Here is an 18,753-nt window from a genome sequence, read left to right on the forward strand (position 1 = left end):
GGTGAACACAGTCACAGGAGGTTTCCAGCTGCTGGTGCCTACAAGTAATTCAAGTGAAACAGAAAATGAGGTGTGCTGTGCCAGCTGACCAGCACCAGTTGAGATGACAGCATAAAACGTTCTTAGGTATCCAAGAAAATTCCCATTCCTTTAATATCCTTTCTTCTGCTTAAACCAAATTAAATGTTGACTGCTGGCTTTACTCCTTGGAGGATTTTAATACTATGTTAGTAGGAGCACCCAGAGGGATCAGAATCAGTCTTGTATTTGACCTTACTGGATGTATTTAGCACTTCTAAATTTTTGAGAATATCTAGTGCTCCCTCCAAGGATTACTCTCCACAGTTAAGTCTATGAAGGCAATCAGGCACATCAAAGATGATTGTTTATAATTCACTGACTTTATCCTCCCAATCCTATTTAACAGTGTAGAAAAAAATTGTTTGAAGGGGAGAAGTTTCCCAATGGTGAGCAACCTCTCAGAAAGAGGAAAGCAGGAGTGAGTGAGCAGCATCTTACTGTCAGCTTTGACACAAATTTAAGGATGTTTTTTACAACCTTTAAGCAAAAGATGGTGGTGTGACTCCCACAATGTTTTCACATTTGGAATCCAAAACTAGGAGATAATTTTGGAGTACTCAGGCCTAGAGAACTGATAGAATGGGAAAGAGCATGACTGTAGAATGTGGTAGGGTAGAAGAAGAAGAAAATTGAGACTGAGAAACAGCTCTTTATTTAACAACTCCAATGCAGGGCCCTTTACTACAGAAGAATATAATTTCCCTTCCAAATACAGGTCTGCTGCACTTTTCCAAGATCTCCCTCCTAACATGCTGCCTTCCTGAGATCAAAGAAGCATCCCTTGTTTCACACAGTTTCCTCAATGGTCCCCATCTCTTGCTCTGCTAAGTAACTGCAAGGTCAGATATCTAGAGTCCACTTCCCCAAGAGCCAATAAAAGATACAGCTAGCCAACAAATATTTTCATTTTCCCTAGTTCAAACCTTGAAACCTTATGTGACCAGGAACTCCTTCAAACACCCAAGTAAAAAGCTGCATTAAACAGTTTGCCTAGCAGGATCTCCATCCTTCTATCCAAGTGCAGAGAGATCAAACACAAGAGATAAAGTGGATGTTGCTACATGCTCCAGTTTGCAAGTGCACAGTATCACATGTTTTATAAACCACAGTTCAAATTAATTCTGATCAGCTGAGGGGGTTCACCTGACTGAGCACCATGAAGATGTTCTAGATGAGCATCACACTGACACCCACCATAAGCTGGAATGCTGGAGGCACTTGGATGTTTGAAAATGTCAACTAGACACCACACTTGCATTGAAAAAGGAGGGAGAAGGAAGGGAAGGGGTTAAATATTGAAGTAGGGATACCAAGTATGAGAGTGTCTTCTGTCATGCTGTCACCTCCCCCTCCATCCACCCACCCACCTTATTCCTCACTCCCATGTTCAGTCTCAGAGAGAATGCTTAAAGGAAGAGAAGAGCACCCAGATCTTTCTTGTTACAGCTTTTATGTTGCCAAATCCCTGCTTGCTTCTCTTACTTCTGAAACATTAATGATTATCTGCAAGAAGTATATAGTGAGCCTACACTGGTAAACTGTAATTAGAAATCCCTACAAACTTTGAAAAACCATTGACCAACAAGTATCCCTGTGCACTCTCCAAACACAGAACCTTTATTCCAACAGGAACTTCCAGTAAAAAATGATGTGTGAACAGCAGACACTGATGTTCACACAAGCTTACTGCATACAACCCAGCAGGCGATTTTTCTGGTTTTTTTGGATTATGCCCCAGAGGTGCTGGCACAATGGAATTTCAATACCATAACTGCTTATTTCTCTGTGTGCCAGCCTCTGAAATAACAGGTAAAAAGAAAAAAAATAGACATAAAATAAACCTTCTCTTTTTTAAAATTACAGGAATCACAAAACGAAATGTTTTTAATTCTCTAGTTCAAACGATGTAATTTATAACCATGACACAAATAGAGAAGAAGCACAAAAGAAGGGAAAATACAGAAATAACATAACGTTCCCAAGGTTCAGTTTACAAGGACCTCACACAAAGTTTTTTTTTTTTGCAACTCTTACTAGAAACAGTATTATTTGCTAAAAATGCAGTAGCTGCCAAAAGCTATGATCCATCTAAAGCAAACATGTTTAAGATGGAAATAGAGTGTTAATGCTGAAGAAAGACAGAATTGAGTATACAAGTTTTCTTTTTAAATTGTGGAAGCAACTGCAGTACAAAGTTAAGTTTGTTTTTCATCTTCCTGAGCAAAAATTGATTGCATTTGCAGATAAGCACCTAAATTAGAGAGAAGTGCATTAAGACAATAACAGAAGTAATCAAATTTCAAACTTTCTAATTAAACCTCTTTTTCCTGCAGAAGGTTATTGGGAATTCAACACTAGCCTTGGTTCACATGATAGAACAATGGGAAAATTTTCCGAATGGTTGAACGCTAACCCTGACAAGTGTGGAGAGCCAACTACAATACATTATATGGTAGCATAACCTGCCACCCACGTTGCTGAGAGAACAGCTTTCAAACACATGCACCGAGCTGTAAAACCACAAAATCCCTTATTACACATTGTCCCTTACTTAAGGTGAAATACACTACTCCCCCCCGCCTCCTTTTACAAATCTTGGTGGGTTTTTTTAAACCTTCATCTCTGAAGTTTATTAAGCAGCTAACTGGACCATTTTTCAGACTTTATTTTCCAAATGCCATTTTTCCTGTTTTGTTTTCTAACCAAAATAAAATCATGTTTTTATAGTACACAGTGAAGCCTGTTGTGTCTTTCACTGTTGTTTTTTTCATACTACTTCCACCTGTGTGACATTATCCAAACTTTTAAAAGGAAATGTCTGATATATGACTAATTCACTTGTGAAGACTTATTTCTGGAGTGAAATATTTTCCTTTTTTTAATGGGAAGATACATGACTCATCACTGGGTAAAGTAAAAAAATGGTTCCATCGTGCTTTTTATTGGAAGATCAGATATTCTAATATTTACTGCGATTCTTTTCCACTGTTATGCAATCTGAATATATTCAAAAACATAAACTGCCACAGCCTGTGTGGTTATAGACCCTGGCATTCATGGAAGTCAACCATTGCTGCAGAATGACAAACACACTCCACCCTCATTACAACATGCTGTGGTTACCAGCCAAACACCTTTGCCTTTTCTGAAAAGGCTACATTATAATCAAAGCAGACCAGCAAAACAAATCATACAGGGGGACCCAAGGGATGGTAAAAGTAGTAACAACTGGTAGAAAGCATAACTCTGAATATGGAAAGTGAGCTACTTAATGGCCTGAGGAATGCACACAGCCTCACGCTGCAAAAGGAGCCCACTGCAAACTGCTGGTATGTACAACTTTCCTGGTTAATGATTCCCCCTCCTGCCCCCTCCCGCTGCACATGTCTGCTGCCTGAATCACTGCATTCCAAGATAGTTAGAGGATATACACAGTTTCTTCAGGGGTTTTCAGTTGCAACTTTGCTGGCAATGGGAATTTTATTTGCAAGTGTTTCTATTCTACTGACAAGGTCAATTAGTCCAAGGAACTATTGGTTGTTCTGTCTGATAGCTCTGTGTATTTATTCAAGCAAGCACTTTTATAACCCACAATTGAATGCAGACAGTTACCCTTGTAAACATGACTGTCCACTGGGATTTTCACTACATTTTGAGCATGTAAAAGAAAAACATGCTTTTCTTCCCTCAGCCTGATAGCACATAAGTTTGATTACAACTTGTAAATTTCAGGCAGTGAAGGGCATGGGGGCTACTGTTTTAAATAGATATGATCTACAATCATATCTACATATCATCAATATGCATATTTGGACCAATTCCTAGAAGCTAAAGAACACACAAAGTTGACTGATCACTCTAAGAGCTCTAAAAATTTGGTAATGCTATCAAAGGGAGAAAGATCAGCATCTCTGCTGTATCCAGGCATTAAAAAGAAAAAGCCATGGTTTAAAAGAAACAAAGCTATATGTAGCACTAAGGGCTAAAGGCTACAAAAAGTGTTTTCACAAAAGCCAGAAGCACAATGTGTGTATGTGTGCGTGTGTGTAAATCAGCTGCAGAAGCTGGCAGAGTTAAAAATAAAATTAGGAAAAAACCCCAAAACTATTTCACAGCTCTAGCCAGAACTCTTGTACATGAGCAGCATGGCCATGCCACTGGCAAAATGTGCAAAAAGCAAAAATGACAGACCCGACTCTCACAGAACTTTTATTAACATATACATGTGCTCCCTTCACCATACAGGTACTCCCTTTCATAACAGGATCTTCTTGTGAAAAAGAGATCCTTCATTTATACTAATTAGGAATGGTAAAGGTGTTGGCCTATTGGTACAATGATCTCCATTATTGAAGACTTCCCTGCATAAATCTTTCAGGTATATAAAGAAGGTAAGAAACTATCACAGAAAACCAGCAGTTTTCCCCCAACTAATACAATTACTACTCTACAACAGTATTACTACACTACATACTTCAAAAGAGTGCTAGAGAATATGATCACCAAAATTTGCAGTTGGTTTTCCATATAAAAAGTTCAAGCATCTGGCTCCTTCCACTCACACACACAGCACTACGTGCAACCTGTTCATGTCCACTGGAAGATTTGTTTAAAGTATTGTAATTGGAATGCAATAGTGAAAGTTTGCATCAAAGCCAATTAAAAATTCCCCCATTATGCTGGAGGACAGTTTACCTGCACTGATAACACACAGTTTTAAAAATCTGAATTTTTAAGCCACTAGTACCAGAAAGATTTTTACAGAAGTAAAGTATTTAAAAGCCAAAGATTTAGGGGAAATCTTTGTAAATCCTCCTACAAGAACTTCATGCACAGAAAAGAGATGAAACAAGGTAATCAAACACTTGCTACAGGAAGAGAAGGTGGAGGTGTGACCTAATTGTGGCCTTCCAGTACCTAAGGGAGCCTACAAAAAAGAGGAACAGAGGCATTTTACAAGGGCATGTAATGACAGGACAAGGGGGAATGGCCTTAAACTAAAGTTTAGATTAGATCTTAGCAAGAAATTCTTTACTGTGAGGGTGTTGATTTTCCAATTTCTTTTCCACAGTGGAATTTGAATGAATAATCACAAAAAAGGTTGTAAGTGCAGGAGAGGTTTTCACACATATGTAACACTCAATGCTTCCATCAGTTCCTAGGCTCTCTGTACTTGAGCTCCCTCGAGTAAAGCTCTGTACTTCATCAACTTCCTGCCTTCCATAGAGCTGCTGCCACATTGTTTCACATGGCTTTTCCTCTGCTTCAGAGAGTAAAGTCAGACTGACAGAAATAAAAATACAGGGCCTCTTTAAGGTACCCTTGCCTAATTGAGCCCTTCTGGGGCAAGAAAAGGTTCCTTCATAGATTTGTTACTGAACACTCAGACACAAAAGAAAAAATATCTTTTATATGTACCACAGCATAAAAGCCATGTTCAGTGTTGCTCTATAGAAGAGATGCTTATTTCTCTTAAAATACTCCTTCATAACAAGGTAAGATAAAAAAGCTTAACAATTTTATAGTGTGTGGGCCAAAATAATCTTCCAGTGTTCTACTAGCTCTCATGTGGCCTCCCTATTTGTATACACACATCTCATATGCATAAAAGGCTATTTCAATATCTGCACTTTTCATGATTGCACAGTAAGCTCTGATCTGATGTCTTACCATTCCACAGTATCAAAGGGCAGGAAAATTGTAATCCTGTTCATAATTTCCACAGTCTGAAGCATATATTAGTTATTTCCACAAACGCATGATGAAAAGGTCATATCACCTACAGTGATGATGATATTGGCAGGGAACAGTGATGTTACATCACTTAATTTGCCTTCTTTTTGTAAAGATGAGTTCATATGAACATCTCAGCTGGGGATTCACTAAATATCCTCTACTGGGAGGTGGAAATTTGCACAGAGTACAAATGGAAATAACCTTTTTTCTGAAATTTGATTCCTACCCATGACAAGGCTTAATAAGTAACCAGTACCAGTGGAGCATTCTACTCCCCTGCTTTGCAGATTTCCACCACCAGTAAACTTCAGATGAACAGAACAGTGCATCTGTGTGCATCCTGAAGAAACAAATCCATACTCAGCCAGCATTAACAGCAAGATAATCAAAATTAACAACTGGTGTGATGATTGTGCTTACAGAACATCCTACAGACAGGAAAGATTGAAATTCTGTAAAACTGAAGTTTACTCAGTCTTTTCTTAGCATGAAGAGTACTTTGCAGAAAGCAGACTGACTATTTTTAATTGACATTCTGAACCCAAGGGTCAGAATTAATGCCTCTTTTCGTGAGTGGAACATAGATCACAGAGGAATGGTTTCTAACCAAAGTACCTGAAGCTTAGTCAGGAATCTAAAGGAGTAACAGCTCCTTCAGAGTTGTTCCACCTTCAGTGGAAAGCAGTTTAAAATGCACCTTAGAGATGTTTGAATAAAGACCCACAAGAATACATTTTCTTGGCTGATTACCTTGCAACAGCCCTATGATGAGCCAGGATGTCCTCACTCCTCAGGATCTCAGTCTACTCCATGTACAGAAAACAGGTGAAGATTGCTCACTGCTGCATTTCAGAACATGTCTGGCTAAGTCCAACCTCTTCCCTTCAGCCACTGGACAGCAGAGGAGTAAAGGCATAACACTGGGGTCACTTCCTTAACTATCCCTTGGAAAAGCCTCCCAGCTGGGCATCCCTCCAGTTGGTAATCCCCTCTCTAGTGCAGAATCTCCTCAAACAGTGAAGAAGGAGCCCTGTCCGTGGTGCTCAGGCACAACCCCATGGCACCAGGGAGGCTGCTGGGGTGGCACCTGCTTACAGAACACCAGGCAAGGCCAAAAGGGATAGAAGAGAAACTGAAAACAAACCAGACAGCAGTCCAAAGGAAAAGCAAACAAACAAACAAAAAACTCCAACAAAAACCTAAAATAAAGGCCTCATACTGCTGCCAACAAAGGTGTATTAAGATTAAAGGGCTTTTACCTGACTCTGTGTAAAGATCCTACTTTATAGGCTGACAGCAGAAAGCACTATTAACTACAACATGTGTGTGTATATATATATATATATTATATATGGATTGAGACTATACCCTGAAATACCACCTGCACTTAGCATCAAAACACTTAATCTCCTTACAGCACAATGAACTGCTGAACATCTGAATGTTCTGGAGAGGTAAAATGCAATAAACAGGTGAGCATCACTTGACAAGACCAGAGATCTCTCATGGACAGCATTTCACTCATATCCTTTGCAATGAGTTATTTTCATATCATGAAAAAGTGTAATAACTTATGTCCTGAGGAGTCTGGATGCTGTTCCAAAAATGCCTCTACAGACTATCTGGTCCATCCAGACTGTTAGTACCATCATGTGGGAAAACTCCATGATGGCAAATGAGAAAATATTTGCTCTCCAAGCTTGAAGCTGTGATACAATGGCACTTAAGTGCCAGAGGAGAAGGCTGGGTGCACACGCCTTAACTGCAGTGAGCAAGGGAATAATCCTGCCAGATTGCAAGGGCTGTTCTCACCCCTACAATGGGGTACAAACGAGGGGGAAGAAACCTCTTTTTCTGAAAATAAATTCATTTTAGCTTCCAAACAAGATATGCCTATATACTAGAATACAAACTAAAGCTGATCTTGTATTTGTGACAAACTTTAGCTCAACAGCATATTGCATTGTGTTGAAAATTAGACCATTAGGAAAGAAAACACATTCATTACACACTATGAGTTGGGAAAGCATCCATGGAAAAATATAAAATGCTTTAGCCTGATTTTCCACCCAGTTAATCAGTACTGAAGCCAATGGAATCACTGTATAATTAAGCAGATTTCTCTAAAGAGCTCATAACAGTTCACACTGCTTTAATAACCTCCCCTTGTGTCAGAGAAGCTGAAGCAAGTTTCAAGACTGAAGGAAAATTCAAGAACCAGTATCAAGCATTTTAGAAAATATGAAAATTGATAGCAACATGTAACATCATGGTGATGACAGTCACAAGCATTTTACAGCATCAGAATATTGTATCTCATTAATAAGAAGCGTGACCATATTTTCTCCTCAGTTTGGAAGTAAAAAAAGCACAAGAGCATGTGGCATGCATAAGAATTACTCTGTCATGCATCATGTTATAGTCACATTCATATACCATAAAAAATGCTAGTAACTTGGTTCATATAGAAGCACCATTTTTAACTACATACATTATGCATAGAATCCCGTGTTTGGCAAGAAAAGAGCTAAAGAAATCCTGCCTGAGACACTGGAGAAAACTAATACACTTGTTACACATTTTATTGCTTTACAGATCTTTAATACATTCATCACACACATACCCTCAAGAGCAGGAGTTTACCACTGTATGAGAAATTTAAGTTAGGCAGCAAGATGTACAGTGCTGTACTAAGCATGACTACAGAAAGGACAATAATCATTTAGTTATTGAAAGGGCAGATAAAAGTGCAAAAATCAAAGTGATCATTAAGGACAACAATGACATCTAGTGGATACTCGGGAAACTGACCCACAGCCTAACAGGTGAAAGGATCCAGCTGCCCTTCCTCAGACACTGGGCAGCTCCCAAACTGCTGTGATACAATTAAGAAGATGGAGAGAATTTACCACTGATCAAAGTTACGTGAAGATTTATTTCTTCCAAAAGAATGTTTAATTATTTAAAGAAAAATAAAACATGTCAAGACCCTTCCATTTGATATTTAGGATAAAAGTGTGAGTCAAAACTTGAGATAACATCACAAATCATTGAAAGGATATAGACAAATACATAATGTTAACAGACATCTCTACTACACTATTTTTTACTCCCACAGCATCTGCAGCTTTGTACTTACAACTTCCTCTGGGACTTAGGTTTTCAGTCCTAACAATCCAAAGTGAAAAAAATAAAAATCCCAGTAGTAAAACTTCAAGCCACCATTTAGCACCACCCTTTTCTCATCATCCCAATCCTTCTGTTATTGTAACACTTGCCATATAAGACTGCTAAGTTAAACCTTCCCAAAATACCAGCCAGTAAGTGCTGAGCTCCAGAGAAGAGGAATTTGAAACATGAGGCTACCCTGACCCAGAATGAGCAAAGATACCTGCTCATAAGTACCCCAATTAGTTTCCAAGGTGGACATCTACCAAGATCATGGATTATTTCAAATCTGCTTTTACTTTTAACCCAAAGGTAGGCAAACCAAGCACTTAAAGCAATTCAAGTCTTATCACAGTTCTGACTAGAAGCATCACCATAAAAAATACTGGATTTGATCTTTTTAAAAATAAAACACTAACAAATCTGTCTCATTCAAAATCTTAAGCTGATCTGAAGAACAGAAAATAGGATTTTGCTTCATATTGTTAAAAAACCTCATCCCATCCAAAATTTTTGCATCTCAATAACTGTTGAGCATTAAAAAGAAAAATAATGGAAACAATACTCAAAAGTAAAAATTTATGAACATATTCAATTACAATCATGTTTGGTAAAAAGAATCTGAAAAAAAATAACAGAAACCAATCTACTAAATTTACAAGATAAAAACTAAAAGCAAATATCAAAATAAACCCAGCCATTTTCTCCCTTCAACACAATGCCATATTTTACCACCACAAGCTGTTTTATTACATCAGATGTCCTAACAAGAGAGAATTGTTTTAAGATAGAATGCAAAGCATCATTGACCTACCCGGATTTCCTGGAGATTATGAAAATTATTTCCTACTCTGACAGAGATCTTGCTTGGAGTGTAACTTTCATCAGATTTGTAGTCTGCATAAATACATAAGGTCTTCACTGTTGTTTTTCTTCTGCAAGAAGCAACACAAGCTATGTCAGCATCATAAAGAAAAATATTTGGGATGAGTTTGTTGCTAGCTTGCTATAACTAAGGATTTAAATGTTCTGGAAATGAATATATGTGTGCCTAGTGATTCATAAGAAACTTGCTGTTGAAGAACTGGGTGATTTTCCACATTACATTATGCACACAGTTGATTTTCACCATTCTCCTTTGCCTGCCTTCAGGAATGTCAGTATACCAAGAAACAGATGCCAAATAAGCACTTGTACTTAATGAAGCTTAAGTTAGGCTTTTCAAATAGGGGCTCTCTTATTACACAAAGGCCTTTTAAAAAAGTACATTTAAAAGGGGACAAACACCTCTTCTCAAGTTTTGTTAAAGAAAAAATACTGAAAGCATCCTAAACAGGATGGAATAAAAAAAAAGTTTCTCAAACTCATTTGTTAGGTTACATAGGAGCCATCTAACCTCCAAATGACACTCACAGACACAAAATAAGGACATAAATCACCTTACATGAGTAAATGTGATGCTGTCACAACTGACATACCAATAAACATTCATTTTCATTGCTTATGTAGATATTTAGTGATCATAACATTTGAATATCTCATTTTTGGAAATGCTATCGGACTTCTTACCAGTTGGGTAACACAACTACCCATGAGTTCTTGCACTTGCTGAATTCCTATCTTATCTGAGCAGTACAAAGCACCCTAACCCACAGGGAGTATACTTCAATACCTAAATTGGATGTTCACCAAATGAGGCTGTGATCCATCTGACTGCCAGTAAGTTTCTAGATTATCATCTCGTAACTGATCCACTCCAAACCCTAAGAAAAAGAAAATGTGATAATCTTGAACATCCCATTTCTGTGATGCAAATGTAGCTCTTCTTCAACTGTCACAAATTAATGTCTCCCAGGTTACAACATATTAGGAAATATGTCTAGACATCCAAGGTGCACCTATGCTTTTCTGACACAAAACTGAAATAGGGGAATCTGCAGAGGTTCAACACTGTTGAGGTCTGTGGGGTGCAAATCCATGCCAACATGTCCTGGAATTTCAAGTGGTTAAGTAGTAATTCATATTGGTTGCCAAAGCAATAATTAACAGTGAGACTTTTCCACATCTTCTGTAACTTAACTGCTGAACTAAAGCAAAATCATTAGCAGAGACCATTCACTATAACATTTTAGCCAAATGTAACATTTTCTCTTCAAGTCATGTCCCGAAATATTTTTGCTTTTTCAAGTACTAGCTAGAACAGGCAATAGATGGCAAAACCACTATTCCTAAAGGTTAATGCCATCACATTTGAAGAAGCAACTCCAGCCTTGTATTTTCTATTCCCTCATTATCCTTTTACTAATTACATTCTTTTATTGATTGTCCACACTAGCTACAGTTCCAATATAGCAGCAGAAGTTTAATAAAAAATTTCCTTCACCCTGTTTAAGCAGCAAAACCACAAGATTTTTTTCTCCAATATTCCAGGATTTCAGACCAAAGTCATTCAGCCTGAGCAAAATATTGTGACATAAAGAGATGACTAACCCTAGGGTGCAGCAAGACAGCTGATCAATTCCCAACAGATATTTCTGAAATAGCAACTCAAGCACCCCAAGGGGAAAGAATACAGATTTTCAGGTATTTTGAGCAGGTATAACAAACTGCCCCTCAGGACCACATGTTTATTTTATTTGCAGGGTTTCAGGGCCACCCTGTAATGACTGAGCCCACACAAAGTTTCAAAGTTCAGGCACAACATTTAGGTCTCCCAGCTGCACAGTCATCCTTAGTTAAAAATGGAAGACACCCAGACAAGTTGCTAAAGCACAGAAACAATTTCACTGTGCTGGGTGTGATTCTGCTTACATTGCTTAGTTTGTTTACCATGGAAATGAAAAGAAAAATTAATATAAAATATGTAAGAGTTCTGTTTAGTTCATATCAGATAGTTCCTCATAGGATTTCTGATACAGTTAGAACTTTCATATTGTATCACATATAGAGAGGGCCAACATTATTCATAGTAACTACAGCCTACACTACAGCAGTTTTACTGCTTTTTACTGCCAGAACATAAATGTACATTCAACTTTTTACATCATTGTTGTGATTTACCTGGCTTACAGGATGAGAGAGACCAAACTGCTTGTGAGCCTATTTCTCTAACAGTACCAGTCCTCTCCAGCTGCTTTGGATCAGCACCAGGTGGGGTCTTGTTTGGGGTGGTCATTTCTAGTGAGAGAAAACAAGGGAGTTGACATGTTTTTAGCTTGATGGGAAAATTAAAGGATTTTGTTCACATAGTCAGTTTCATTCTTTGGCTTCACACTTTTAGAACAGCCTACAGACTTTATACATATTCACACAAATATTTTTGCATGTCTGTTGGACATTTCATTTATATACATAAAGTAATATGTATAAATATATAGAATATATATGTGTAATATATGTAAGGGGTTGCATATATGTGTAAATTTTGTGTCCTTAAGAACTCAATACACACTTGCAACATCCATAAGACATACTTTACTTGTATCATTCTCATTTATGCATACAGAGTTAGGGTTTCAGAGTTTGGTTTTTACAGTTCTGTTTTTTAAGAAATTAAAATTGCAAATGTTACTTTAAAGGCTAGCAGCACAACTTCATTTTCTCCCACAGATACACTTAAAAGTTCTCTTAAGCTACAAATTCAGAAACTAGAGCAAGAGATACTTCTCCCCTAAAATAGGAAATAGGAGTTTAAACAAATTGTATGATTTGTAGTAATTGGTTATAGCCACATTTATTTATGGCCCATTTCCTGAACTTTAAAACTTCATCTGGAATCATCAACTTGTGACTTGCACTGTCCAAGTAATCACACTCACCCTCAACACCCAGACCATCACCACATACAGGACAACTTAATTAAGCTGGGCTTTGTAAAGCACAGAGCACTTGACTATTTCCTAGGAAGTAGCTTAAAATATTTTTTTAAAAATTCCAAAGAAACATAAGTTCCATGAAAAGAACTACATTAAAGCTTCAAATTACCATAGAGCACTAAAGAGTCAGAGAGTTAGAGCTGACCTGCCATCCTTTGCTGACATGCATGACATCACATCATGCTCTGCTAACCTCTCTTCCAGTGCCTCTCCCAGACAGCAAACAGGGACTGAGCCAGGCTGGGACCCACAAGATCCACTCCTTACACCAGAACTGACACCAGGCACAGACAACATTGTCTATGCACCGGTGACACTGCAGCTAAAATGTCCCACAGGACATCTGACTTCCCTAGTGCACACAACACTTTCTATTGGCCCCTGAGTATTTTCTTTTAATTTTGCAAACATAAGGCTTGACACAGACATTTTACCTGCTTTCTCATATACAAGATTGCAGTCCTAACTACCATAAACAAAATCTGAAGAGATAATTGCATGTGTAGAAAAATCTAAATACTGACAACAGCAACTGTCACAAAAGGCTTCAGACAAAATCCTTGTTCAAACACCATCCTCTCAAAAGATGTTGGACACCACACAGCTAATCCTACAGATATCACATATATATTCACAGACATATTAACTCTAATGCCATGTAAATAAAAAAAAATTACAAATATTTAGTTTATAGCTACTTGAAAAACAAACATTCTTCACAAAATGGTTTGGAGCGGTGGAAGGGACCTTCAAAAATCAACTAGTCCACCCCCATGCTGCACCAAAATTCAAACTATGGTTATTAGGCATTGGGGAGACTATTATGCCAGACTTGGGAATTTTAAAGCTCAACTGACCTTCTAATCCAAACTCTGAGCAATTTTTTTTTTTTACTTTTGTGACTGAACTAAGAGAGGTTGAGTTGCATTCATTTTAATTCACAGATTTACACAGACACCAAAAATACTGCTCTTCCAACCTCTAAAAATATACATAGAAATTTCAACCTCACAAAGTAAAGCTAAATTGTTCACTTGTAATTCAAGTGATCACATCTCAAAAACATCATAGAAAACATCGTTTCAATATTATCACCAGCAAGACTAGACACTCTTTTGACTTAAAGAGAAAATGAATGAAAAACTCCAAATTCCATGCTTAAGACACAAGGACTATGCAAACATCACATCAAAACAAGGTAAATCACAGAAATTACATTGCTCACTCAGATTATACCACAAACTTGATTATATATGCTTTTAGAAAAAAATTACTGGAATATTCAAAGTATTGAGAACACCTTAAATAATGATGTTGAGCCTTCTTATAAGGTTCAGCACACAGAACAAAGTTCTAAATAACCTAATAATGCAACACTTGTATTGCACTGGTTCTCAAATGTTGGAGGCATTATATTTTGGAAGTCTGAAATACACAGCAAGAAACATCATTCCAGTTCCCTACAGTTTTAAACTGAGCTTACTTCTTTTTATCTAACAGGAAAAGATTCTCAAACCCCAAAATCTCAACTCCAAACCACTGCTGGCAAATAAATCAGCCACATATTGTGTACTAGTGATGGGAACGACTGAAAATTTTCAATGGCTGAACTAAATGAGTCAGATTTTCATGAGGGAAGTTCTGCTCAAGAACAAACATTCTGGAGAGAATGTAGCTCCCCAATACTCAGAACTTTAGAAACTGATAGAAGTACTAAGGAAAAATGATATAGCAACAGGCCAGCTCACTCAAGTAACACTTCTGGACATTTTACTAGCAGAAGTAAATGTACCTAATTTTAAATAAGACATCAATACTCAGCTCTAAAAGGAATTTAAGTCACCTACTAAATTTTTTCTTTGCTTTTTTAAGCTGCATAAAAATAAGTAATTTTTTAGAAGGCCTTCTCCTTGACATGTGCTGAAAAATGGAAAGACACTGCACCTCTAGAAGCATTGGCTAGAAACATCTCTGAATTTCAATTCAGTTATTCCAAAAGATCATTAACAGGCTGCTGTTTCCTTATTAACAGCATGAATATATGAATGTCTTCATGACACGATAAAGGCCACACTTTCATTTTGCCATTTTCCCTTCTGTGGGGTTTGCACATCCTTTGCTCAAGACAAAGCAGCAGCTTTTCCCCCCATTCTTGATCTCTTTATCCCTTATCTTTCTCACAGAAGTTCTCTCATTCCAGCCCTGTAACAGCCAATTGAAGATGTTTCAGCAAGCAGAGTTTGTGAAGAGAGTGAAATGGATTTAAATGGTTGGCCAGTCTGCCTTCCCCAGCCAAAGCAGCAGGAGGCACCTGGAAAAGCTGCACACCTGGAAGCAAACCCTTGTGTAAGCACAACACAGCCAAGAGGAGATACTGAGGCATTCACCATGGGCCTTTCCTACTATAGCTCCATAAAAATCCAGGCTCAAGGAAACTTGCAGGTTCCAAAGCAGTTTTCCCCTATTAAAACCAGCAATTCCACCACACTGTGTGCACAGAACTGTTTAAATACACACCTGGAAGGGCCCTTGAGAGACCTGACTGTGCCTGAGAGATCTGAGAGAAGTAAATGTCCAGATATTTACTTCTCCAGCAAGAGATCTGTGGACACCCAACTTCAGGTTTCATCAACCTGAAAGCTAAAGATTTTCCTTTAGCATCCAAATCAAGTATCACCACCTAAAAACAAGCATCTCTTGATCTACAGGGAACTCAAAGACTTGTTAATCACTGGTCTTTACACAGCAACCCTTCTACTGATGTGAAGGCACTCAGCAAATTTGCTCTGAATTTCCTCTTTTCTAGAGTGTCTATGCCTTTCAAGTTCCCCTCATAAAGCTTAATAAACCTAATATTCTTGCAGAGTCTAGATTTCCACCACTGTTGTTTAAAAAAATAACCAGACCATTTTAGCTAAGGCCCTTTATCATCTGAGTAATCTCTTCCCTTGCCTTTATATTTACTCACACTTGTTACTGTGACAAAGCAACACCTGGGTAGTTGAAAGAACATAATTCTCAATTAATACTGGTTTTATGTGCATTACAGTGCTCAAATGCAGTATAAATGCCCAGTGTTTTCTGGGATACTGTTTGCTGTTCACTGACACCCTTTCCACTAACCAGGCCTTTGATATTTTTATTCCTGTGCTCTCTTCCTCCCTCAGTTCCTGTGAATTGAGCTCAGTTACACTGATTTCCAACCTGATACCAGGCTTCTCAAGGTGGCCTTTAATTCCAACCCCTGCACAGTGCTTGCAATCCTTTCAACTTTGTATTCCACACTCCAGGCAACAGTGAAAATACCCTCAAAACTGAACGCTCCAGGAGCACATTTCATGACACCACTGTTTAAAAGAGTCATTTACAAGTCAAATTCAAAATCTCTTAAAAAAAAAATCTTTAAAAATAATTATTTTCAGAGCACACTTCAGTAGCTTGAACAATGGCAGAAATCCTGTAAAACTCAAGGCAGACTACTCATATTCCCCCTTTATTAAGTGCATTGGCTACTGTAAAAAATAAAGTTTAATCCAGACTACTTTCAACAAGCCACACTGGAATATTTCCTGTGTGCACACTGATTTTAATTGTCCTCTACTTATTGACAAATTCCCTTCCCAAATCAACTCCTCAGAATCATTCAGGAGATCAGAGATCATCTGGCTTTTCTCTCTTTTTTTATTCTTTTAAGAAGTAATACTCTGATTGCATTCCAATCATATAATTTTATTTAGTTTTAGCAAATATCTGACTATAGCCTTTCCAGGAAAACTGAACAAAGGCTGCACTGACTGCTTCAGCATTTTTACAACATCCATAAGACTGTTTTTCTTGTTCTTAACAGAAGGGAATTTCATACCTAAGATTCCCTGATTTTCTTAACTGCACTACTCATTTACAAGCTCTTGTCCCTGCTCTCATTTCTTTGGCTGGACCCTTGCTCTTTAAAAATCTCAAGATATACCTGAAAACCAGCCTCTCACTACACCTCCTATTTTTTTAATTAGGTGGAAGATTAAACATAAAATATTAAAAATATTAATGTTTAATTAATATTTAATAATCATAGTAACTGTTCAGCAGCACCTTATTTTAACTGGCTCACCTGTACATTTGATCCCTCAGATTATTCTTTCAATACAACTTCAATAAACTTATTATTTTTACCCTGCCTCCAGTGCATAGCTTTAAGCCTATTAGTGAAAATTACCAGACTTTCATTGTCAAAAATAATTCCATTATAAGGAAACATAACTAAAAGAATTAAATTAGCAGTTTTATACATATATTTCTAAGCAATCTAAAAAATAATTTTTAATATGTTTTTGGGAAAGCCCAGACTTCCCAAAGTTACCTGGTAGAGCTACAAGCAGTTCCTCAAAGGAGGCAAGCACATCTTTACAAGGAGCGTAAAGTGTAAATATTAGGTGCAAGCTGTCGTGAAAACCAAGAGCAACCAGAGGATGAAGCCGCTTTGAAAAACCAACCGGGAGCCATCCCCTCACGACTTGTCTGCAGGACTTTCAATCAACATTAACAATATTAGTTATAACTGTAACAATTATGAATAAACAAAACGAAAAGTAACCAGATTACAACACTATGCTGAGGCCGTGGCCCTCAGGCCTACAAACCGCTTTGGTATGGGAAATGAAGCAGCAGCAGCAGCTACTCACGGCCCGGGCCCGCCGGATCCGGCCCGGCTCCGCTCCCCGCCCGCGGGGGCGACGCCAGAGCCCCGCACGCACGGCGGGAGGCGCCCGGCCGGGCAGCCCCACACCCGGCGCGAACACAGCCCTTCAGCCAGCCCGGCTTCTGCCCGGGCTGCACCTTCTTCCTCTTCTTCCTCCTCCTCCTCCCGTCACGGCCCCGGCAGAGCCGCAGCTCGCACCTTTCCCACCTGATCCCGCCGGGAGCAGCCACAGCCGCCGCCGCAGCGGAGGGAGCGCAGTGCGCGCGCGCCGCCCCGCCCGCTCCCCTCAGGCGCCGGGGCCGCCCCTCACACGGCGCCATGGGCGGGGCGGGGCCGGCGGGAGCGCCGCGTCCCGGCTCCTCCGGTGCGGGAGCGAGCCTGGGATGTGCTCGGTGCTGGGCATGGACCCCGAGCTCCCGAGGCGGCTCCTGGAGATGCTTCCCCACGGGAAGAAAGCGCGTAGTCCCAGTGTTTCAGATGCAGATGACGCGCTGCCCAGGGCCGGTAAAGGCCAGCAAGACCCGGGTGTCGTCCCTTGTGTGGGAGCAATCCGTGGGCACGATCACTACTGGAGGTGGTATCCTTAGTGAGGTGATGGGCTCCCAAAGAGAGTGACAGTTCTTCCCGATGGGAATGAAAGCGCGTAGCCCCAGTGTTCCCGGTGCAGAAGACACGCTGCCCACGGCAGGTAAAGGCTAGCAGGTTCAGAAGACACGCTGCCCAGGGCAGGTAAAGGCTAGCGGGACCATTCTATATTGGTACCTTTCGCGTTGTATCAATCCCCGGACGTATCCGATGTTGGAGCTCGCTTCCTAATGCCGAAACCGCGGTCGTGAAAGGGAACGAACACCTTTCCTTGAGAAGAGAAGCACCGGTCTTAACTGTTGCTGCTGCCTGTCACCACCTGCCCGGCAGAGGCCAGCGAGACCTTTCTGTCCCGGGAGCTCCCCTCAGAGCGCGGCCGCCGCTCGCAGGGCGGGCTCGGGGAGCTCGGGCGCCCCGACCCGCCCCGGGAGGCTGCGCTCCCTACGCACGGCCGCGCTCTAGGTCTCCATGGTGAGGACGGCCGCCCCTCCCTCCCCCGCCGTCCCCGGCGAGAGCCGCCCTTCCTTCCCTTCCCTTCCCTTCCCTTCCTTCCCTTCCTTCCCCTCCTCTCCGTGGCGCGCGCCAGGCCCCGCCCCCCGGGCCCGACGGCCA

General features: G+C 39.8%; 1 protein-coding gene across 9 annotated transcripts in view; it reads right to left on the reverse strand.

The window, feature by feature from the left end:
- ANAPC10 (anaphase promoting complex subunit 10) overlaps positions 1–18,574 on the reverse strand; it is a 144,296-nt gene extending 125,722 nt beyond the window's left edge. For 6 of the 9 annotated variants that reach the window (XR_009114516.1, XR_009114515.1, XR_009114517.1 and 3 more), the window contains exons 1-4: positions 17,764–17,817; positions 12,046–12,162; positions 10,658–10,748; positions 9,800–9,920 (exon numbers count right to left, since the gene is read on the reverse strand). Coding sequence is in view for 6 of the 9 variants with exons in the window: in XM_058025290.1 (XP_057881273.1) it covers positions 9,800–9,920; positions 10,658–10,748; positions 12,046–12,160 (327 nt within the window). In the remaining 3 variants the exon portion in view is untranslated. Of the gene's footprint in view, positions 1–9,799; positions 9,921–10,657; positions 10,749–12,045; positions 12,163–17,217; positions 17,509–17,754; positions 17,818–18,318 lie in introns of those variants that run through there. The other 3 variants (XM_058025287.1, XM_058025286.1, XM_058025288.1) reach the window with 3 other exon arrangements.
- Between the last annotated feature and the right edge of the window lie 179 nt (positions 18,575–18,753).

Source organism: Melospiza georgiana, chromosome 5, assembly GCF_028018845.1.
Source record: "Melospiza georgiana isolate bMelGeo1 chromosome 5, bMelGeo1.pri, whole genome shotgun sequence".
Classification (NCBI taxonomy): Eukaryota; Metazoa; Chordata; class Aves; order Passeriformes; family Passerellidae; genus Melospiza; species Melospiza georgiana.